The 16741-nt window shown below is 43.1% G+C and overlaps 2 protein-coding genes across 3 annotated transcripts in view; one reads left to right on the top strand and one right to left on the bottom strand.

The window, feature by feature from the left end:
- The window catches only part of TM2D1 (TM2 domain containing 1), a 115388-nt gene extending 105787 nt beyond the window's left edge, over nt 1-9601 (bottom strand). The window contains exons 1-2 of one of the 2 annotated variants that reach the window (XM_077277159.1): nt 9354-9601; nt 7014-7087 (exon numbers count right to left, since the gene is read on the bottom strand). In XM_077277159.1, coding sequence (XP_077133274.1) covers nt 7014-7087; nt 9354-9457 — 178 coding nt within the window. In that variant the 5' untranslated portion in view covers nt 9458-9601. The remainder of the gene's footprint in view (nt 1-7013; nt 7088-9353) is intronic. The other variant, XM_077277160.1, reaches the window with a different exon arrangement.
- Nucleotides 9602-11441: 1840 nt separating this feature from the next.
- On the top strand, nt 11442-14536 carry LOC143788938 (uncharacterized). The gene is made up of 2 exons (XM_077278912.1): nt 11442-12107; nt 12893-14536. The coding sequence occupies exons 1-2, from the start codon at nt 12086-12088 to the stop codon at nt 14395-14397; spliced, it is 1527 nt and encodes a 508-aa protein (XP_077135027.1). The 5' UTR covers nt 11442-12085; the 3' UTR covers nt 14398-14536.
- Nucleotides 14537-16741: the final 2205 nt, after the last annotated feature.

The following is a 16741-nucleotide window of genomic DNA, read 5'->3' as shown; positions in this document are numbered from 1 at the left end:
AAGTGATGTTTTAAGGGACAGATTCCCAGAGAAGCCTCTGACAGGAGTTCAAAAGGAGGTTTGGATAGGGATATAAGATCCAAGTTTAAATCCCAAGGAGGAGTAAACCGAGAGGGGATGGGTCTAGACCTGGCCAACGCTTTGATGAACCTGGATATCCCCCGATTCCCAGCTGGTTCATAATTGTACAGGGCCCTTAAAGCCAAGACTTGAACTTTTAAAGTATTTGTGGCTAGCCCCTGTTCCAACCTCTTGTGCAGAAACTCTAAGACAGCTGTTATTGGAAACTCCCTCTTCTAACTTGGAACCTGAAAAGAAGTTCCTCCAGGTTTCCCCCCCCCCCATGCAGTTTGGTGGTTCCTATATGGTCTTCTCCACTCCTGGAAACATTCACAATCAATATTATGGTTAATATTCTGAGGAGTTGCACCAGCGAAGTCTGGGTGACCAGACTTTTGACCATTGCCACATATTAGGGCTCAGAGTACCGGCCCCCGACACCTGCACCATATTTCCACGAGGAGGGGACTTGGAAAAGTGACATGTGCCTGTTCAGACTGGATTACCCAGTCATGCACCGCGGCGTCTGCTTGCGTCATAGGGGCGCGCGCTCACCCCGCGTGTGCGCACTAGCCTCCGGTCCTGGACTGCGGTAAGATCAAACCAATAACAGTTAGTACATGGATAATGGCAGAGCATTAGGATGTACACACATTACTCATCCAGGAGATCACGTCTATTCAGAATCCTTAGATGTTTAAACCCCAAGCAAGGGTTAAATATTATTGAAACTAAGGAATACACAATCCGGCAGGTAATATTTCCTGACATTACCAGAGTTGGCCTTCTCATTAGAAGCGCTGAAAGGGAAACGTGGATCATCATTCCTATTTTACTTATATTACACACATATATATATCCTAAAAGGAAAGCTTGTCAGTGTTATTTATACACCCAGACAGCCATGGAGGGAGTAGCCATACTCTGTGGCTAGAGAAAAGCAGGTTTCTTCCCACCAGAGAGGTGCTGATTCGCCACAAGGTACCAAAGGCAGACATGCCGTCCCTGGTAACCATAATACAATAGACTTATGGGATGAGAATCTGTCTACTGGATGTTAATCAAGGAAACTAGCCTGATTGTCGTATGTGGAATTGGGAAGGATTCTTTCCTTCCACCTCTTGGTATTTTCTGCGTCCCGGACAGTAGTATGTCCTTTTATAGGTTGAGAAAACTGTTCCAAACGGAAGAACTGCTAATTTACTAAGCCAATTCAAGCATAGCTGTTTGATTGCCTGTAAGCACACATTTTGATGCATAGAGGCGCTATGAAGCCATGATGAAATATGAAGCAAAAAAAGCACAATGAAGCAATACGATGCAATACAATGCATAAAGGCAATATGAAGCACTATGATGCATTATGATGTAATATGATGCAGAGGCACTGTGACGCCATATGATGCACAGAGGCACCATGATGCAATATGAAACACTATAATACAACATGATGCACAGAGGCACCATGATGCAATATGATACACAGAGGCACTCAATATGATGCATAGTTACTATGATACAACATGATGCACAGAGGCACTCAATATGATGCATAGAGGCACAATGATGCAATATGAAGCAGAGGTACTCAATATGATGCATAAAGGCACTATAATGTAACGATGCACAGTGGCACTCAATATGATGCATAAAGGCACTGATGCAATATGAAGCACAGAGGCACTCAATATGATGCATAAAGGCACTATGATGCAACATGATGCACGGAGGCTCTCAACATGATGCAAGAGGCACAATGATGCTATATGAAGTACCGAGGCACTCAGTATGATGCATATACGACCGCTATTGTTCCTTGCCTTCTTTCCGGTGGGGATCGCGTGTTGTGTGATGTGGGCGTGGCGCCGACCCACTCACATGACCGGGACTCTTCTGCTGGAACTGAGGCTTGGGATGTGGTGATGACGTCTCTCTGCGCTTCACACAGGCGCACTTTTCGGCTGTCACATGACCGGATTCGGTCACTATATATGCTGGATTGAGATCCCTGCTAAGCCACGCCCCCTGAGGAAGCGGTGAAGACACAAGACGCGAAACGCGCGTTGGGGTAGCATTCCGGGCTCCAGACGGGTCATTTTGGATACTCATGGGTAATTAACCCTTTCACTTCTTGCACTTTATTTCGTACATATTGCGGGGTGTTTTGCCTATGATGCACCATATGGTTAGTGCGGTCACATTATAGCCACATTTATTTTTAGCTGGTATGCATCTATCTCTACTGCACATGTGTGGAGATTGGTAACATTCATGGCCGCAATATATGATTCACATTTATCCCGTTCTGTGAGCCTGCAGCACTTGATGCACTTTGATATATAGTCACTTGTTACTGCCATTATATTATATATGATGAAATTTTAAAGTGGAAATTGAAATTTTCAATATTTAAATAGTACTTGTATGGCCAATTCTGACTCTTGTTTCTCTAATAGCAGCTAATTGTTAATTGAGTCGCCATGCGCTTATAACTTACTGACGTTCATTTCTATATAACTATAATACAACATGATGCACAGAGGCACCATGATGCAATATGATACAGAGGCACTCAATATGATGCATAGTTACTATGATACAACATGATGCACAGAGGCACTCAATATGATGCATAGAGGCACAATGATGCAATATGAAGCAGAGGTACTCAATATGATGCATAAAGGTACTATAATGTAACATGATGCACAGCGGCACTCAATATGATGCATAAAGGCACTGATGCAATATGAAGCACAGAGGCACTCAATATGATGCATAAAGGCACTATGATGCAACATGATGCAAGAGGCACAATGATGCTATATGAAGTACCGAGGCACTCAGTATGATGCATAGAGGCACTACAATGCAATACAACGCACAGAGGCACTCAATATGATGCATAGAGGCACCATGATGCAACATGTCGCACTCAATATAATGCATAGAATATGCAATATGTTGTACAGCGGCACGTAATATAATGCATAGAGGCACTGACACAATATGATACATAGAGGCATGCAATATAATGCATAGAAGCACTATGATGCAATATGATACACAGACATGCAATATAATGCATAGAGGCACTATGATGCAATATGATGCACTTAGTATGATGCATAGAGGCACTATGATGCAATACAATGCACAGAGGCACTCAATACCAGAGGTGTCAAACTGCATTCCTCGTGGGCCGCCAACAGGTCATGTTTTCAGGATTTCCTTAGCATTCCACAAGGTGCTGGAATCATTCTGTGCAGGTGATTAAATTATCACCTGTGCAATACAAGGAAATCCTGAAAACATGACCTGTTGGCGGCCCTCGAGGAATGCAGTTTGACACCTCTGCTCAATACGATGCATAGAGGCACTATGATGCAACATGTTGCACTCAATATAATGCATAGAAGTATTATGATGCAATATGATGTACAGTGACACGCAATATAATGCATAGAGGCACTATGATGCACAGAGGCACTCAATATAATGCACAGAAGCACTATGATGCAATATGATACAGAGGCACGCAATACAATGCATAGAGGCACTATGATGCACAGAGGCACGCAATATAATGCACAGAAGCACTATGATGCAATATGATACAGAGGCACGCAATATAATGCATAGAGGCACTATGATGCACAGAGGCACGCAATATAATGCATAGAAGCACTATGATGCAATATGATACACAGAGGCACGCAATATAATGCATAGAGCTACAGTCATGCTTGAAGATGCCAAACAGGCCCACAGTTACAAGCAAAAGAGCAATTTCTCAGAGATACGGATAAGCCTCCACTCTGGATAGTACATCTCATTTGTCAGACTGATCCCACCCGAAGGAGCTAACTAATGAGCCGCAGCTGAAGGGCAGTCTTCATGGAGACAAAGTGCTTTATTAACACCATGTGTCCTCCCAAGGCATAGAGTAGTTAAGTTGCAAAGAAAAGTGAAACACCTGTTTAATCGAACCAAAAAAAAAAAAAAAAAGAAAGAAAAACATGCTTCCAAAAAGTCACTCTGAAGTCCAATCATAAGGCTCTACGCAGACAAGACATGCAACTAACTTAAGTCAAATCATGAGATGTAGCCTGGACATATGGCCTTATTATAGCCTAGAGGTCCAAGGCCTAGCTGTGTATATGTGAAAACATACCTCGCACATGAGGCTCTAGCACAGCTTTGGCACAAAGGCATGAGACCATCAACAGAACATTCCACCATGCACTTACCTGTGCTGGCTCCATACCTGCTAAAAAAAACAGGGGGAGCTGGTAACGCCGAGAGCCTATCATGAAGGGAAGCGGCGTCCCATCAGGAATGAAGCATTGCTGTCAATGATTTTCTCTCCTGCCCCATGAGATCCAGGAAACCAGCCTGTTGCCTATCTCGTTCCGCACTTTCTACCGTGGAACGCAAGGCGACCTTATGCCCCGGCGCCCTGCTCTGACGTCAGCTGAAGTGTGACAGCCTTCTCCACCATGCGTCCTCTTTGCCACCTCTCCCCACACAAACCTAAAGGCCCGCTGCCCCAGCAGTGGCGCCTCAGGATACCACGCCAGCCGAGGTAGGGAACCCCCACTACCTGGATCAGTCTGGCCTGGCAATAGAAGTAGCGGTGGCTTGCCAGCCGGCGTTGGAGCAGGGTACCTCAGCTGCAGGAGGAAGCGGCTCCACCAAGGAGCCTCGTCTGCTCACTGGTCTCTGTGGCTGAGGGACCCCGCCCCCCAGGAGGGTTTCAGCCCTGGGCTCAGCTCCGGCGTTCTTTGGAGAACATTCTGGAAGAGGCAGCATGCGGCCTTTTTTTTTTTTTTTTTTTTTTTCACGCTGCACCCTTTTGCAGCTTGCAGGCTGACGCTTCAGGAGGGGGAGCGCCACTCTCCCCGCAACAACAGAGGGACCCCCCTGGATGTTTATCGCTGCTGCAGCATCTTACCCGAGGAGGTGGCCGCGAACTCCATTCCAACTCCCCTGCACACCCTAGAGGCCCACTAGCCCCAGCGGTGGCGCTTCGGGTCACCACACCAGCCGAGGCAGGGGGACCTCCGCTGCCTGAGTCGGACTGATTGGCCCCGGAATCCAACGACGTCTTCCTGTCGGTAAGCTGTAGGTCTATCAAGGACAGGAAACCAACTGATGCGGGAGAGAGGTACCGCCTTTTTATCTGTAGGTTTTCTGTCCCTGGTGGGCGGATCCCCTCTCTCTCCATGGTGCCGTCATGGAGGAAAGAGAAAAAAAAAAAAGATTTACCGTACATTTAATTGAAACCATCAGAAAGTTTACAGATATTTAAAGGGACACTGTCACCCCCTCCAGCCGTTATAAACTAAAAGAGCCACCTTGTGCAGCAGTAAAGCTGCATTCTACCAAGGTGGCTCTTTTAGTTTTTGTTGCTGTTATTCCCCAAATAAAGGTATTTATAATTCTGCCCAAATACCTTTCTTTAGACCTGGAGGCAGGTATGAACCCCCCTCTTTGAAGTGCCAAACTGCCGTCAGTCATATCTTCTGGGGCGCTGGTCGCCGCCCCCTCAGCGCTGTTTTCCTCGGAAATCCGGCGCCTGCGCTGTGCTCTTCTGCCTTGGGGAGGCGCATTGAGCATTGGCCGTCTGACATCACCGGCTGGGTTGCAGACTGCGCCTGTGCGGCCACCTAGCTACTGAATCCCCGCCCCGCAGTGTGTTATGCATTATGCACAGCGCAGGCGCCGGATTTCCGAGGAAAACAGCGCTGAGGGGGCGGCGACCAGCGCCCCAGAAGATATGACTGACGGCAGTTGGGCGCTTCAAAGAGGGGGGTTCAGACCTGCCTCCAGGTCTAAAGAAAGGTATTTGGGCAGAATTATAAATACCTTTATTTGGGGAATAACAGCAACAAAAACTAAAAGAGCCACCTTGGTAGAATGCAGCTTTACTGCTGCACAAGGTGGCTCTTTTAGTTTATAACGGCTGGAGGGGGTGACAGTGTCCCTTTAAGTTTAAAATTTCAATAAAGTTTGTTTGAAAAAGAAAGTTTACAGATATTTCATTTAACTCGTGTGTTGGTCATTTTTTAAATTATACAGAAAAAAATACAAAGATACTTGGATGCATCTTAATTTATACGTGTTATTTTTAATAATCAGTAAGAGAATCATGGGCCTTCATTTCAAGAATGGCAGATATAGACAGCGCCTTTCTGAGGGGGCCCCAGCAATGCCATCATTTGGGTAAACAGGAGTTAAAGGGGAACTCCCTTGAAAATGTCACTATGATGATGTTACTACTACTACTCAAGTATAGAGAGTTGCAGTGAGGCCAGGACTTGCCGTATTTTCACATGGATATTATGGCCACCATACATTGTGTGAATAAGCCCTTAAAATGGCTTTCCACTTTTACAAAAATGGACCCCAAAGATTTGCAGTATTGCAAAATAACACAATCAGATACTTGTCACCCTCCCCCGTTCCAGCTCTCCAACACTGCAGCGGTGTCTGTAGTTCAGCTTCAATGATGACATCACGTTGACAGCGATCATCACTGCAGCACGAGCCGCCAAGCTCAGTGATTGGCTGCAGTGATGCTATACGCTGTCTACGTGATGTCACCACTGGAGCAGCGGCAGGGAGCCAGCGGACGGGAAGTATTACCCGAGTTTTTTTATTTTACAAAGCTGGAAAAATTTAGTAATCACTTTTCTAAAACTAGGGCTAAGATCCTAGAGGAAGATGGAAAACAAAAGCCACAAAAGTTGAGATACAACGAAAAGGAAAAAGCAAGTGGAAAAAAAAAAGGAAGAAGAAACGTTAGGATCTGCCATCAGCAGCTTGTGGACGGTTTCCAGGAAGACATTTCTCTTACACTATGCAACAAGTAAAATAAAGACACGCCAAACAAAAAAAAAAACACAACAACTCAACATTAACAACACCTTCCCTTTAATAAAGGCACTCACCATAAGCTGTAAAGTTGGCGCACCGGACCGGCTCTTGAGTCACGGGGTTTATTTCAGGGTCCATGCACACATATGTTCAAGGATTAAGGAAAAAGTGGTTATCAGCTCTAACCCACAAGTATAAAGGTAAAGCGACTGTCATTTCATTCACATGTGGGCAGATAGTTTGCGCTGACACTGATGCCCCCCGAGCCTGCAGGACAGTGTGACACTGATGCCCCCCCGAGCCTGCAGGACAGTGTGACACTGATGCCCCCCCGAGCCTGCAGGACAGTGTGACACTGATGCCCCCACGAGCCTGCAGGACAGTGTGACACTGATGCCCCCCCCGAGCCTGCAGGACAGTGTGACACTGATGCCCCCCGAGCTTGCAGGACAGTGTGATACTGATGCCCCCCGAGCCTGCAGGACAGTGTGACACTGATGCCCCCCGAGCCTGCAGGACAGTGTGACACTGATGCCCCCCGAGCTTGCAGGACAGTGTGAATTTCTTTGGACCTTGATTGGAGCTGCTTAGCCACCATCCGCCATATCCTGCGTTCCAACCTTTCATCAATTTTTCTCCGCCGTCCACATCCAGGGAGATTAGTTACAGTGCCACGGGTTGTAAACGTCTTTAATACACCGTGGACAAAGAAACATCAAGATCTCTGGAGACGGACTTGTAACCTGGAGATTGTTGATATTCTTCAACAGTTTTGGTCCCCAAGTCCTCAGACAGTTCTCTTCTCCTCTTTCTGTTCTCCATGCTTAGTGTGGCACACAGACACCCAATGCAAAGATTGAGGCAACTTCTCCCCTTTTAATCTGGTTTCAGGTGTGATTTTCATGTTGCTCACACCTGTTAAGGTACCTTCACACTAACCGATTTTGCAGCGATAACGATAGCGATCCGTGACATTGCAGCGTCCTGGATAGCGATATCGTTGTGTTTGACACGCAGCAGCGATCTGGATCCTGCTGTGATATCGCTGGTTGTTGCTGAAAGTTCAGAACTTTATTTGGTCGTCAGATCGGCGTGTATCGTCGTGTTTGACAGCAAAAGCAACGATGCCAGCAAAGTTTTACAGTGGTAACCAGGGTAAACATCGGGTTACTAAGCGCAGGGCCGCGCTTAGTAGCCCGATGTTTACCCTGGTTACCAGCGTAAATGTAAAAAAACAAACAGTACATACTCACCCTCTGCTGTCTGTCACACGTCCCTCGCCGTCTCCTTCCCGCACTGACTGAGCGCCGGCAGTACAGAGCACAGCGGTGACGTCACCGCTCTGCTTTCACTTTAAGGCCGGCGTTCACAGTCAGTGCAGGAAGGAGACGGTGAGGGATGTGTGACAGACAGCAGAGGGTGAGTATGTACTGTTTGTTTTTTTACATTTACGCTGGTAACCAGGGTAAACATCGGGTTACTAAGCGCGGCCCTGCGCTTAGTAACCCGATGTTTACCCTGGTTACCAGGGGACTTCGGCATCGTTGTCTGTATCGCTGCAGCGTCGCTAAGTGTGAAGGTACCTTTACTTGCCCCAGGTGAGCGTGAACGAGCATCACATGCTGGAAGCAAAGTTGCTTACCTACACTTTTGTCCTGCCCATTTTTTTTTGGTGTTTTTTGTGTGAAATTATATCCAATTTGCCTTTTTTGTGTTGTTCCCTTACATACAAAGGAAAGAAGCAAATGTATAACAAAACGTGTCATTACAATTTACAATAATTTTCTGGGAGAAACACGTCATTTTATGGAACAATTTCAAGGGTGCCAACACTTTCGGCCAGGACTGTAAATATAATGTTAATTAACCTCCAAGATGCTGCGGTTGATTGAATCTGAGCAGTTGGATACACCGGTTCAGCCATTATAAGGGAATATGAAGGATCTCATTCATAAGTAGAACTATCCCACTAGCCTCCGGCGCTCGGACACTTTACAGCCTTTCGGCCGATGGCTGAGAGGACAGAAAATAAAAAAACATTGCGTCTCCTAGCAGAAAAGGGGGGAAATGAAAGAGCAAAACTGATAATTGGTGGTGGGAGAAAAGTGACAAATTATTACATTTACACCCCCAAAAAAAACATGGTGGACAACACAGAGGAGGCGTAACCACGGTAACTGCACAAATTTACCTCAGTGAAGAAACACGAAAGCAGAAGAAAAAAAGTCACTTCATGCATAAAATTATATATATATATATATATATATATATATATATATATATATATATATATATATATACATACACAGGATATAATACAAACAGGGCACCGCAGTCACTACTGCGACTTGTGGTTCCACAGCCTCCCTCCTACGTGCCATCTTCCCACTGATAACACACTCAGGTCAGGATATTGTCCCAGCCGCAGCTCGTCACACTTCTGGATCCAGTCATCGGCGGCCACACACAAGAACCAGAACCCGGAGACCAGCGATAAACCGAGCCCGACCGACGCCATCTTACGTGAGGCAATATAGATCCTGTCAGAGAAGAAGGTTCCGCCACCGCCGCCGTCACGTGACAGCGTGCGTGACCTCTCCCGGCGCCATCTTGAGCGTGGCAAAATACAGCAAAGAAGGGGAAAAAAATGTTTCTGCAACTACAGCTAGAAGGTAGGAAGGAAGAAACACAGATGTGACCGATTATGTCATTTATCTCCTTGTTTCCTTGTGTTGGGAGTCATATCAAAGCTGTTTTTTTCTTACAAAATATATTTAATGTATAACTTATTTAATATATGTATATATACATAATATATATTAAGAATTAATATACATATGATAAATATAATATATTATATTTATCATATATGAATGTATTATATATATATATATAATATTTGTTATACATAATTATATTACTATGTATTAATGTATTATCCTGAAACATATAAAGAAAAATTAAAAAAGGCAAAATGTGACGATAATATTATAATAATAACTCCATAAAAATTGGCTTCCATACAGCTGGACCACTTCCTCGTTATGTAAAAACGTGCCGACAGGTTCTCTTTCAATGTCATTATCTGCAGTCTGGGAGATCGCACACTAGAAGATAAAATCGTTACATGTACTGACTGGAAAATTGTGTTGAGCTCAAAATAGGAAGTCGCAAAAAATCCAAGTTTCCAACTATTTGCAAACTTTCTTTTCGCTGTAACTTTCGGGACACAACGAGACGCCGTCCGGTGGTGAAAGCTGCGACGTTACAGCTGCGTAGTGCCATCTATTGCCGCCTGTCGTGTAGCTCCAGACTAGTGGACGTCATGGCGGAATCATAGCAGAGAGAAGGCGTCCGCATTGTCACAAGGGCTCAGCACACTGTATCACACAGGACAGGATTAGATACACATCAGTAGAGAGTATCACACATGATGGATTAGATACACAGCTCAGCAGAGAGTATCATGCCATAGGGTTACACATACAGCTCAGCAGACAGTATCACACATGATAGGATTACATACAGCAACTCAGCAGTTAGGGTATGTGCACACGTTGCGGATTCCATTGCTGATTTTTCCGTGCGGATTCTGCAGAATCCACAGGTAAAATGACCTATGTTATACCTGCGGATTCCCTGCAGGTTTTCTGCGGATTTTGTGCGGATTCCACCTGCGGTTTTACACCTGCGGATTCCTATTGAGGAGCAGGTGAAAAACGCTGCGGAATCCACACAAAGAATTGACATGCTGTGGAAAATACAAGGCAGCGTTTCCACGCGGTATTTTCCGCACCATGGGCACAGCGGATTTGGTTTTCCATAGGCTTACATAGTACTGTACACCGCATGGAAAACTGCTGCGGATCCACAGGGCCAAATCGGCAACGTGTGCACATACCCTGAGTATCGCACAGCATAGGATTATATACACAGCTCAGTTGACAGTATCACACAGGATAGGATTAGATACACAGTTCAGAAGACAGTATCACAATATAATATTGTGTGATACTTTCCAATTACTTTGCACTGTGAGTTACTGCAGGGTGGTGTTATGTAGACATTACAGGGCAGTGTTATTAGATTAGGTATTACGAGGACATCTGGAGCACTGTTAGTTAGCATGGTACAGGTATTATTTAGGCATGGCACAGATATTAGTTAGGTATCGTACAGGTATTATTTAGGCATGGCACAGATATTATTTAGGCATGGTACAGGTATTATTTAGGCATGGCACAGATATTATTTAGGTATCGTACAGGTATTATTTAGGCATGGCACAGATTTTATTTAGCATGGTACAGGCATTATTTAGCATGGTACAGGTATTATTTAGGCATGGTACAGGTATTATTTAGCATGGTACAGGTATTATTTAGGTATGGCACAGTTATTATCTAGCATGGTACAGATATTATTTAGGCATGGTACAGGCAGGGTGGATTGATTTAAATCACGCCGATTTAAATCATGATTTAAATCACGATTTAAATCAAAAGATTTTTTTCTATTTAAATCGGATCGATTTAAATCATGATTTTAATCATGATTTAAATCACTGATTTAAATCAAAAGTTTTTTTTTTAATATAAATCACGATTAAAATGAGAAGTGAGAGCAGTGCGCATGTGCGCCCATAGTTACACGGACGAAACTAGGGGCAACGATCTAACGCCAGGGTGAGGGGGGGACCCCAAAGTAAGTAAAAATCTTTTTTGTTTTACTATATGGCAATAGGTAGGTGTTTAAAAGCAGCATGTCTTAATTGTATAAACTATTAATAGCCTCCACATTTTGTTCATACTGCCCCTTTAATTCCACACTTCTAGCTTGGTTTCACTTTTGGTTTAGTTTCTTTTTCCATTCAGTTGACATGCCCAAACTTGTTGGATAGTCAGCAGTACTTGGCTGTAGTAGTAACAATCAAACTTCATAAGTGATCTGTGTGAGCCATGGCAGGTCGTAAGAGAGACCCTATTTGGGTTCATTTTGTTGAGATGCCAGCAGCAGATCTTGGAAAGAAAGGTGCAAGAGCAAAGTGCAAATACTGTCAAAAGGATATCCAAGGACTTGTTTGCCGTTTGAAATCACATTATGAAAACTGCAACCAGAAGGGAAATGAAGATGTTGACAGCTTCTTATGCACCAGGAGCCTAGTACTAGTAAGTCTGGCAATTACAACCTATTTTTTTAACAGACATTTTACTGGGATGGTTAAAGTCTATGAAAAGAGAAATTTCTAGCACTAGTAGTTCTGGAGTATAGAATTTAAATTTATGTTAAGGCAATATTTCACAGAAAATTAACGCTAAAGGACATGTGCACCTTTATTTTTTTAAGGTGCACATGTCCTCCCCCCCCCGCAGCGCTCTTACCTCCGATCCCCGCAGCGCTGAGATCCGTGGCTTCGTTTTGACCGTCCGCCTCCCGTCCTCCGGTTGCGGCCTACTCGCAGTGATCCAGCGGCGTGACGTCAGCGGGCCGCACGCTCCATTGAAATGAATGGAGGCGCGCTCGCGGACGGGCAGAACGAAGCCACGGATCCCCGCAGCGCTGACATCGGAGGTAAGAGAGCTGCGGGGGGAGGACATGTGCACACTGCACCTTAAAAAATAAAGGTGCACATGTCCTTTAAGTAAAAATAAAGTGTGTATACGCTTATTTTCTTTTTATTGTAGGCTGCAATTCACTTTTGAAGTCTGCCAAATTGACCATTTTTAAAAAAAAAACATTTTAAAAACTTTTGTGACATAATTTTTTTCAGTTGCTCTGATATTAGTTACCAGTATTAAAGCAACTTCACCGGAAAACTTGAGTAGCATAACTTTTGAGACAGCCCTTATAGGACGAGGACCATTACATTGTTCAAAAAGTTTGTTTCAAAATATTTTCGTTATATTTCTTCAAATACGCAGTCGATTTATATTTTTAATTTCTGTGCTTTCAGGGTCAAATATGGCTTGTGCTGCACGTGACAATCAATATCTGGGTACAACTTCAACAAAGCAGCCCAAAAAAAAACTTTGCGTGCAAAGTGTAGAAAAATTCATCTTAAAGACTACGACGAGCCAGAAAGAACATTTTGATGAATTAATTGCTAAATTCATATTTGCAACCAATTCTTCTTTCCGACTAGTTGAGCACCCATTGTTTGTACAAATGATCGAAGGAATTAGACCAGGCTACAAACCACCAAGTAGATTTGATATCTCAGGAAAACATCTTCAGGCTGTATACGACATAGAAAGAGCGGCTTGTACAAAATATTTGAAAGACAAGGTTGTTAACATGAGCTTGGATGGTTGGAGCAACATCCACAACGACCCCATAATTTGCACTTGTGTCACAACAGAAGATGGTGAAACTTACCTTACAGACACAATCGACACATCTGGAAATTCACATACTGCTGAATATTTACTTGAAATTACTAAGAACTCAATTCACCAATGCCAAGAACAGTTTGGATGTAAAGTAAGGAGCTTAGTTACTGATAACGCAAGCAATGTGGCAAAAATGCGAGCGGAACTGGCACATGAGGATGACACAAATGTCATTACATACGGTTGTTCTGCCCATTTGTTGCATCTTTTGGCAAAAGACCTGCATATTTCGGGTGTCAAGGAACATGTTGTAGAAATTGTTAAATATTTCCGCAATAATCATTTTGCACATGCAACCTACAAGGAAATGGGAGGACTGAAGTTGGTTCTACCACAAGATGTTAGATGGAATACCTTGGCTGACTGCTTGGAACTGTTTATTAACAACTGGTCAAAATTACTGTCCATTTGCGAAACACATCGGGATAAAATTGATGCTAATATACGAAGCAAAGTATTAAATCTTGGTGTGAAGAGAAATGCCGAGGACCTTTTGGAAAGGTTAAAGCCAATATCGATTGCGTTGGATAAAATGCAGAAAGATACTGCAACCATAGCTGATGCCACAGAAGTTTGGAAAGATTTAGAAGGTTCTCTAGATCGCTTGAACCTCTCAAACAATGTAAAGGTTGCAATACAGCACCGCAAGGACCAAGCATTAAAAGAAGAACACTATTTAGCCAATATCTTGCATCCCATCTACAGAGGGAAAAAATTATCTGAGGCGGAAATCAACTCTGCAATGGAGTGGCTCGCCAATACTAACCATGACATTGTGGCAACTGTGCTGAAATTGAAGTGTGAATCTACACCATTTCAAAAATACATGTTTGCAGATAACGTCGTTAATGAACTAAAATCACTGGACGGGTGGAAGTCGCAATCACTTGTTCTTCCAGCAAAGATAATAAATCTAGCTACTCAGCTACTGACTGCATCGGCTTCATCCGCAGGAGTAGAGAGATTGTTTTCTTCATTTGGTTTTGTGCACACAACAGTCCGAAACCGCTTAGGAACTGCTAAAGCAGGACAACTGGTTTTCCTATTAAAAGTCCTAAATAAACAGTAGGCTTAAAGGACTGATGTATTCACTGAAGATGTTTGCTTACTTCAAACGTTAGAGATAGGCTATTGTTAAAAAGTACTTTCTGTAGTTCAATTCTGAGTGTTTATTAGTGCAAATAAAAATTATTAGGTTTCATAATCAACTGTTTTAATATTTTTATTTGTGTAAAACAATTAGATTTGCAAAAAGACAAAGTTTTGCTTGTGTACAACTTGATTAAAAAATCTGATTTAAATCAAATGATTTAAATCAAAAAAATCTGATTTAAATCAAAAAAATCTGATTTTTTTGATTTTTAAAAAAAAATCAAGATTTTTATCCAGCCTGGGTACAGGTATTATTTAGGCATGGCACAGATACTATTTAGGCATGGTACAGGCATTATTTAGGCATGGTACAGGTATTATTTAGGCTTGATACAGGTATTATTTAGGTATGGTACAGATATTATTTAGGCATGGTACAGGTATTATTTAGGCATGGTACAGATATTATTTAGGCATGGTACCGGTATTATTTAGGTATGGTACAGTTATTATCTAGCATGGTACAGATATTATTTAGGCATGGCACAGGTATTATTTAGGCATGGTACAGATATTATTTAGGCATGATACAGGTATTATTTAGGCATGGCACAGGTATTATTTAGGCATGGTACAGATATTATTTAGGCTTGATACAGGTATTATTTAGGCATGGTACAGATATTATTTAGGCATGATACAGGTATTATTTAGGCATGGCACAGGTATTATTTAGGCATGGTACAGATATTATTTAGGCATGGTACAGGTATTATTTAGGCATGGTACAGATATTATTTAGGCATGGTACCGGTATTATTTAGGTATGGTACAGTTATTATCTAGCATGGTACAGGTATTTAGCATGGTACAGATATTATTTAGGCATGGCACAGGTATTATTTAGGCATGGTACAGGTATTATTTAGGCATGGCACAGGTATTATTTAGGTATGGCACAGATATTATTTAGGCATGATACAGGTATTATTTAGGCATGGTACAGATATTATTTAGGCATGGCACAGTTATTATCTAGCATGGTACAGATATTATTTAGGCATGGTACAGGTATTATTTAGGTATGGCACAGGCATTATTTAGGTATGGCACAGATATTATTTAGGCATGGCACAGTTATTATCTAGCATGGTACAGATATTATTTAGGCATGGCACAGGTATTATTTAGGCATGGCACAGGTATTATTTAGGCATGGTACAGATATTATTTAGGCATGATACAGGTATTATTTAGCATGATACAGGTATTATTTAGGTATGGTACATTATTTGCTCTCTGTATGATGACGATGGCACTTTATAGCAGTCTTATATGGCATAATACTTGCCCAGGTTATGGCCCTGTTATTTATGCCCCTTTCTGTATGGCACTAGCCTGTCACCGTATGAGGACGGGCACCAGCAGGCACCATGGAGCTGACAATTATATACTGTGTAAACGTTTCCTATCTGGGTTTTTACAAGTAATCGATGTATAATTAAGTAGAACCAAATGTGGAATAGAGCCCAATAACACATAGAAAAAGAGGTCAGAAAAATGAAAATCCGGCAATCAGGTAAACTGAGAAATGCAAACGCTAAATCAGGAAAGTTTAGCATCCATAAAAAGAAGCTTCCAGGAAATTCTTCAGTGAGAAAGCGATAAAACATAAAATTAGTTATATGGGGAGCACTTATGTCCCTGACAGCCGCTGATGATAAAGCGTCAGCCGATCAATCACAATTATATGCAATTAAACGGAGATCAGAAAATAAACACCTTCAGTGCCGACACCGACGAGATGTGCCCGGAAGGGGGCGAAGGGAGAGGTGGGTCACAAGTGAAGCCCGGAGGGTCACATCCAGGGTCTGATGAGATCTGGCCATTTGGATACAAGTCGTCATTTTTCATGTCCCTCAGACCATTACTGACCAACCATTATCCTGCCATTACGGCATCCGCTGCAATGGAGGGGTACTCGGTCTGGACAGTAATTAGTTAGATGGCACTTGTCACATCCACATGATGCCACAACCCGTGGTCACCAGTAGGACATGATATAATCGTGATTCAACAGACCAGGCCGCCTTCTTACATTATGGCCCAGCTCTGATGATTATGTTCCTAGTAGAAGTGGATTTGGTGGTGGGGTCAGCATGGGCACTCTGACAGCTCTGCAGCTTCACTGCTCCATATACAGTGCGAGCTTCTGCTCTGCGTGTCCTGACACCTTTCTATCATAGCTGCGATGCTCTGTGCGTTCTGACACCCTGCTATCATGGCTGCGATGCTCTGCGTGTCCTGACACCTTTCTATCA

Source organism: Ranitomeya variabilis, chromosome 8 (genome assembly GCF_051348905.1).
Source record: "Ranitomeya variabilis isolate aRanVar5 chromosome 8, aRanVar5.hap1, whole genome shotgun sequence".
Lineage (NCBI taxonomy): Eukaryota > Metazoa > Chordata > Amphibia > Anura > Dendrobatidae > Ranitomeya > Ranitomeya variabilis.
This window is presented reverse-complemented; position numbering and strand designations above follow the sequence as displayed.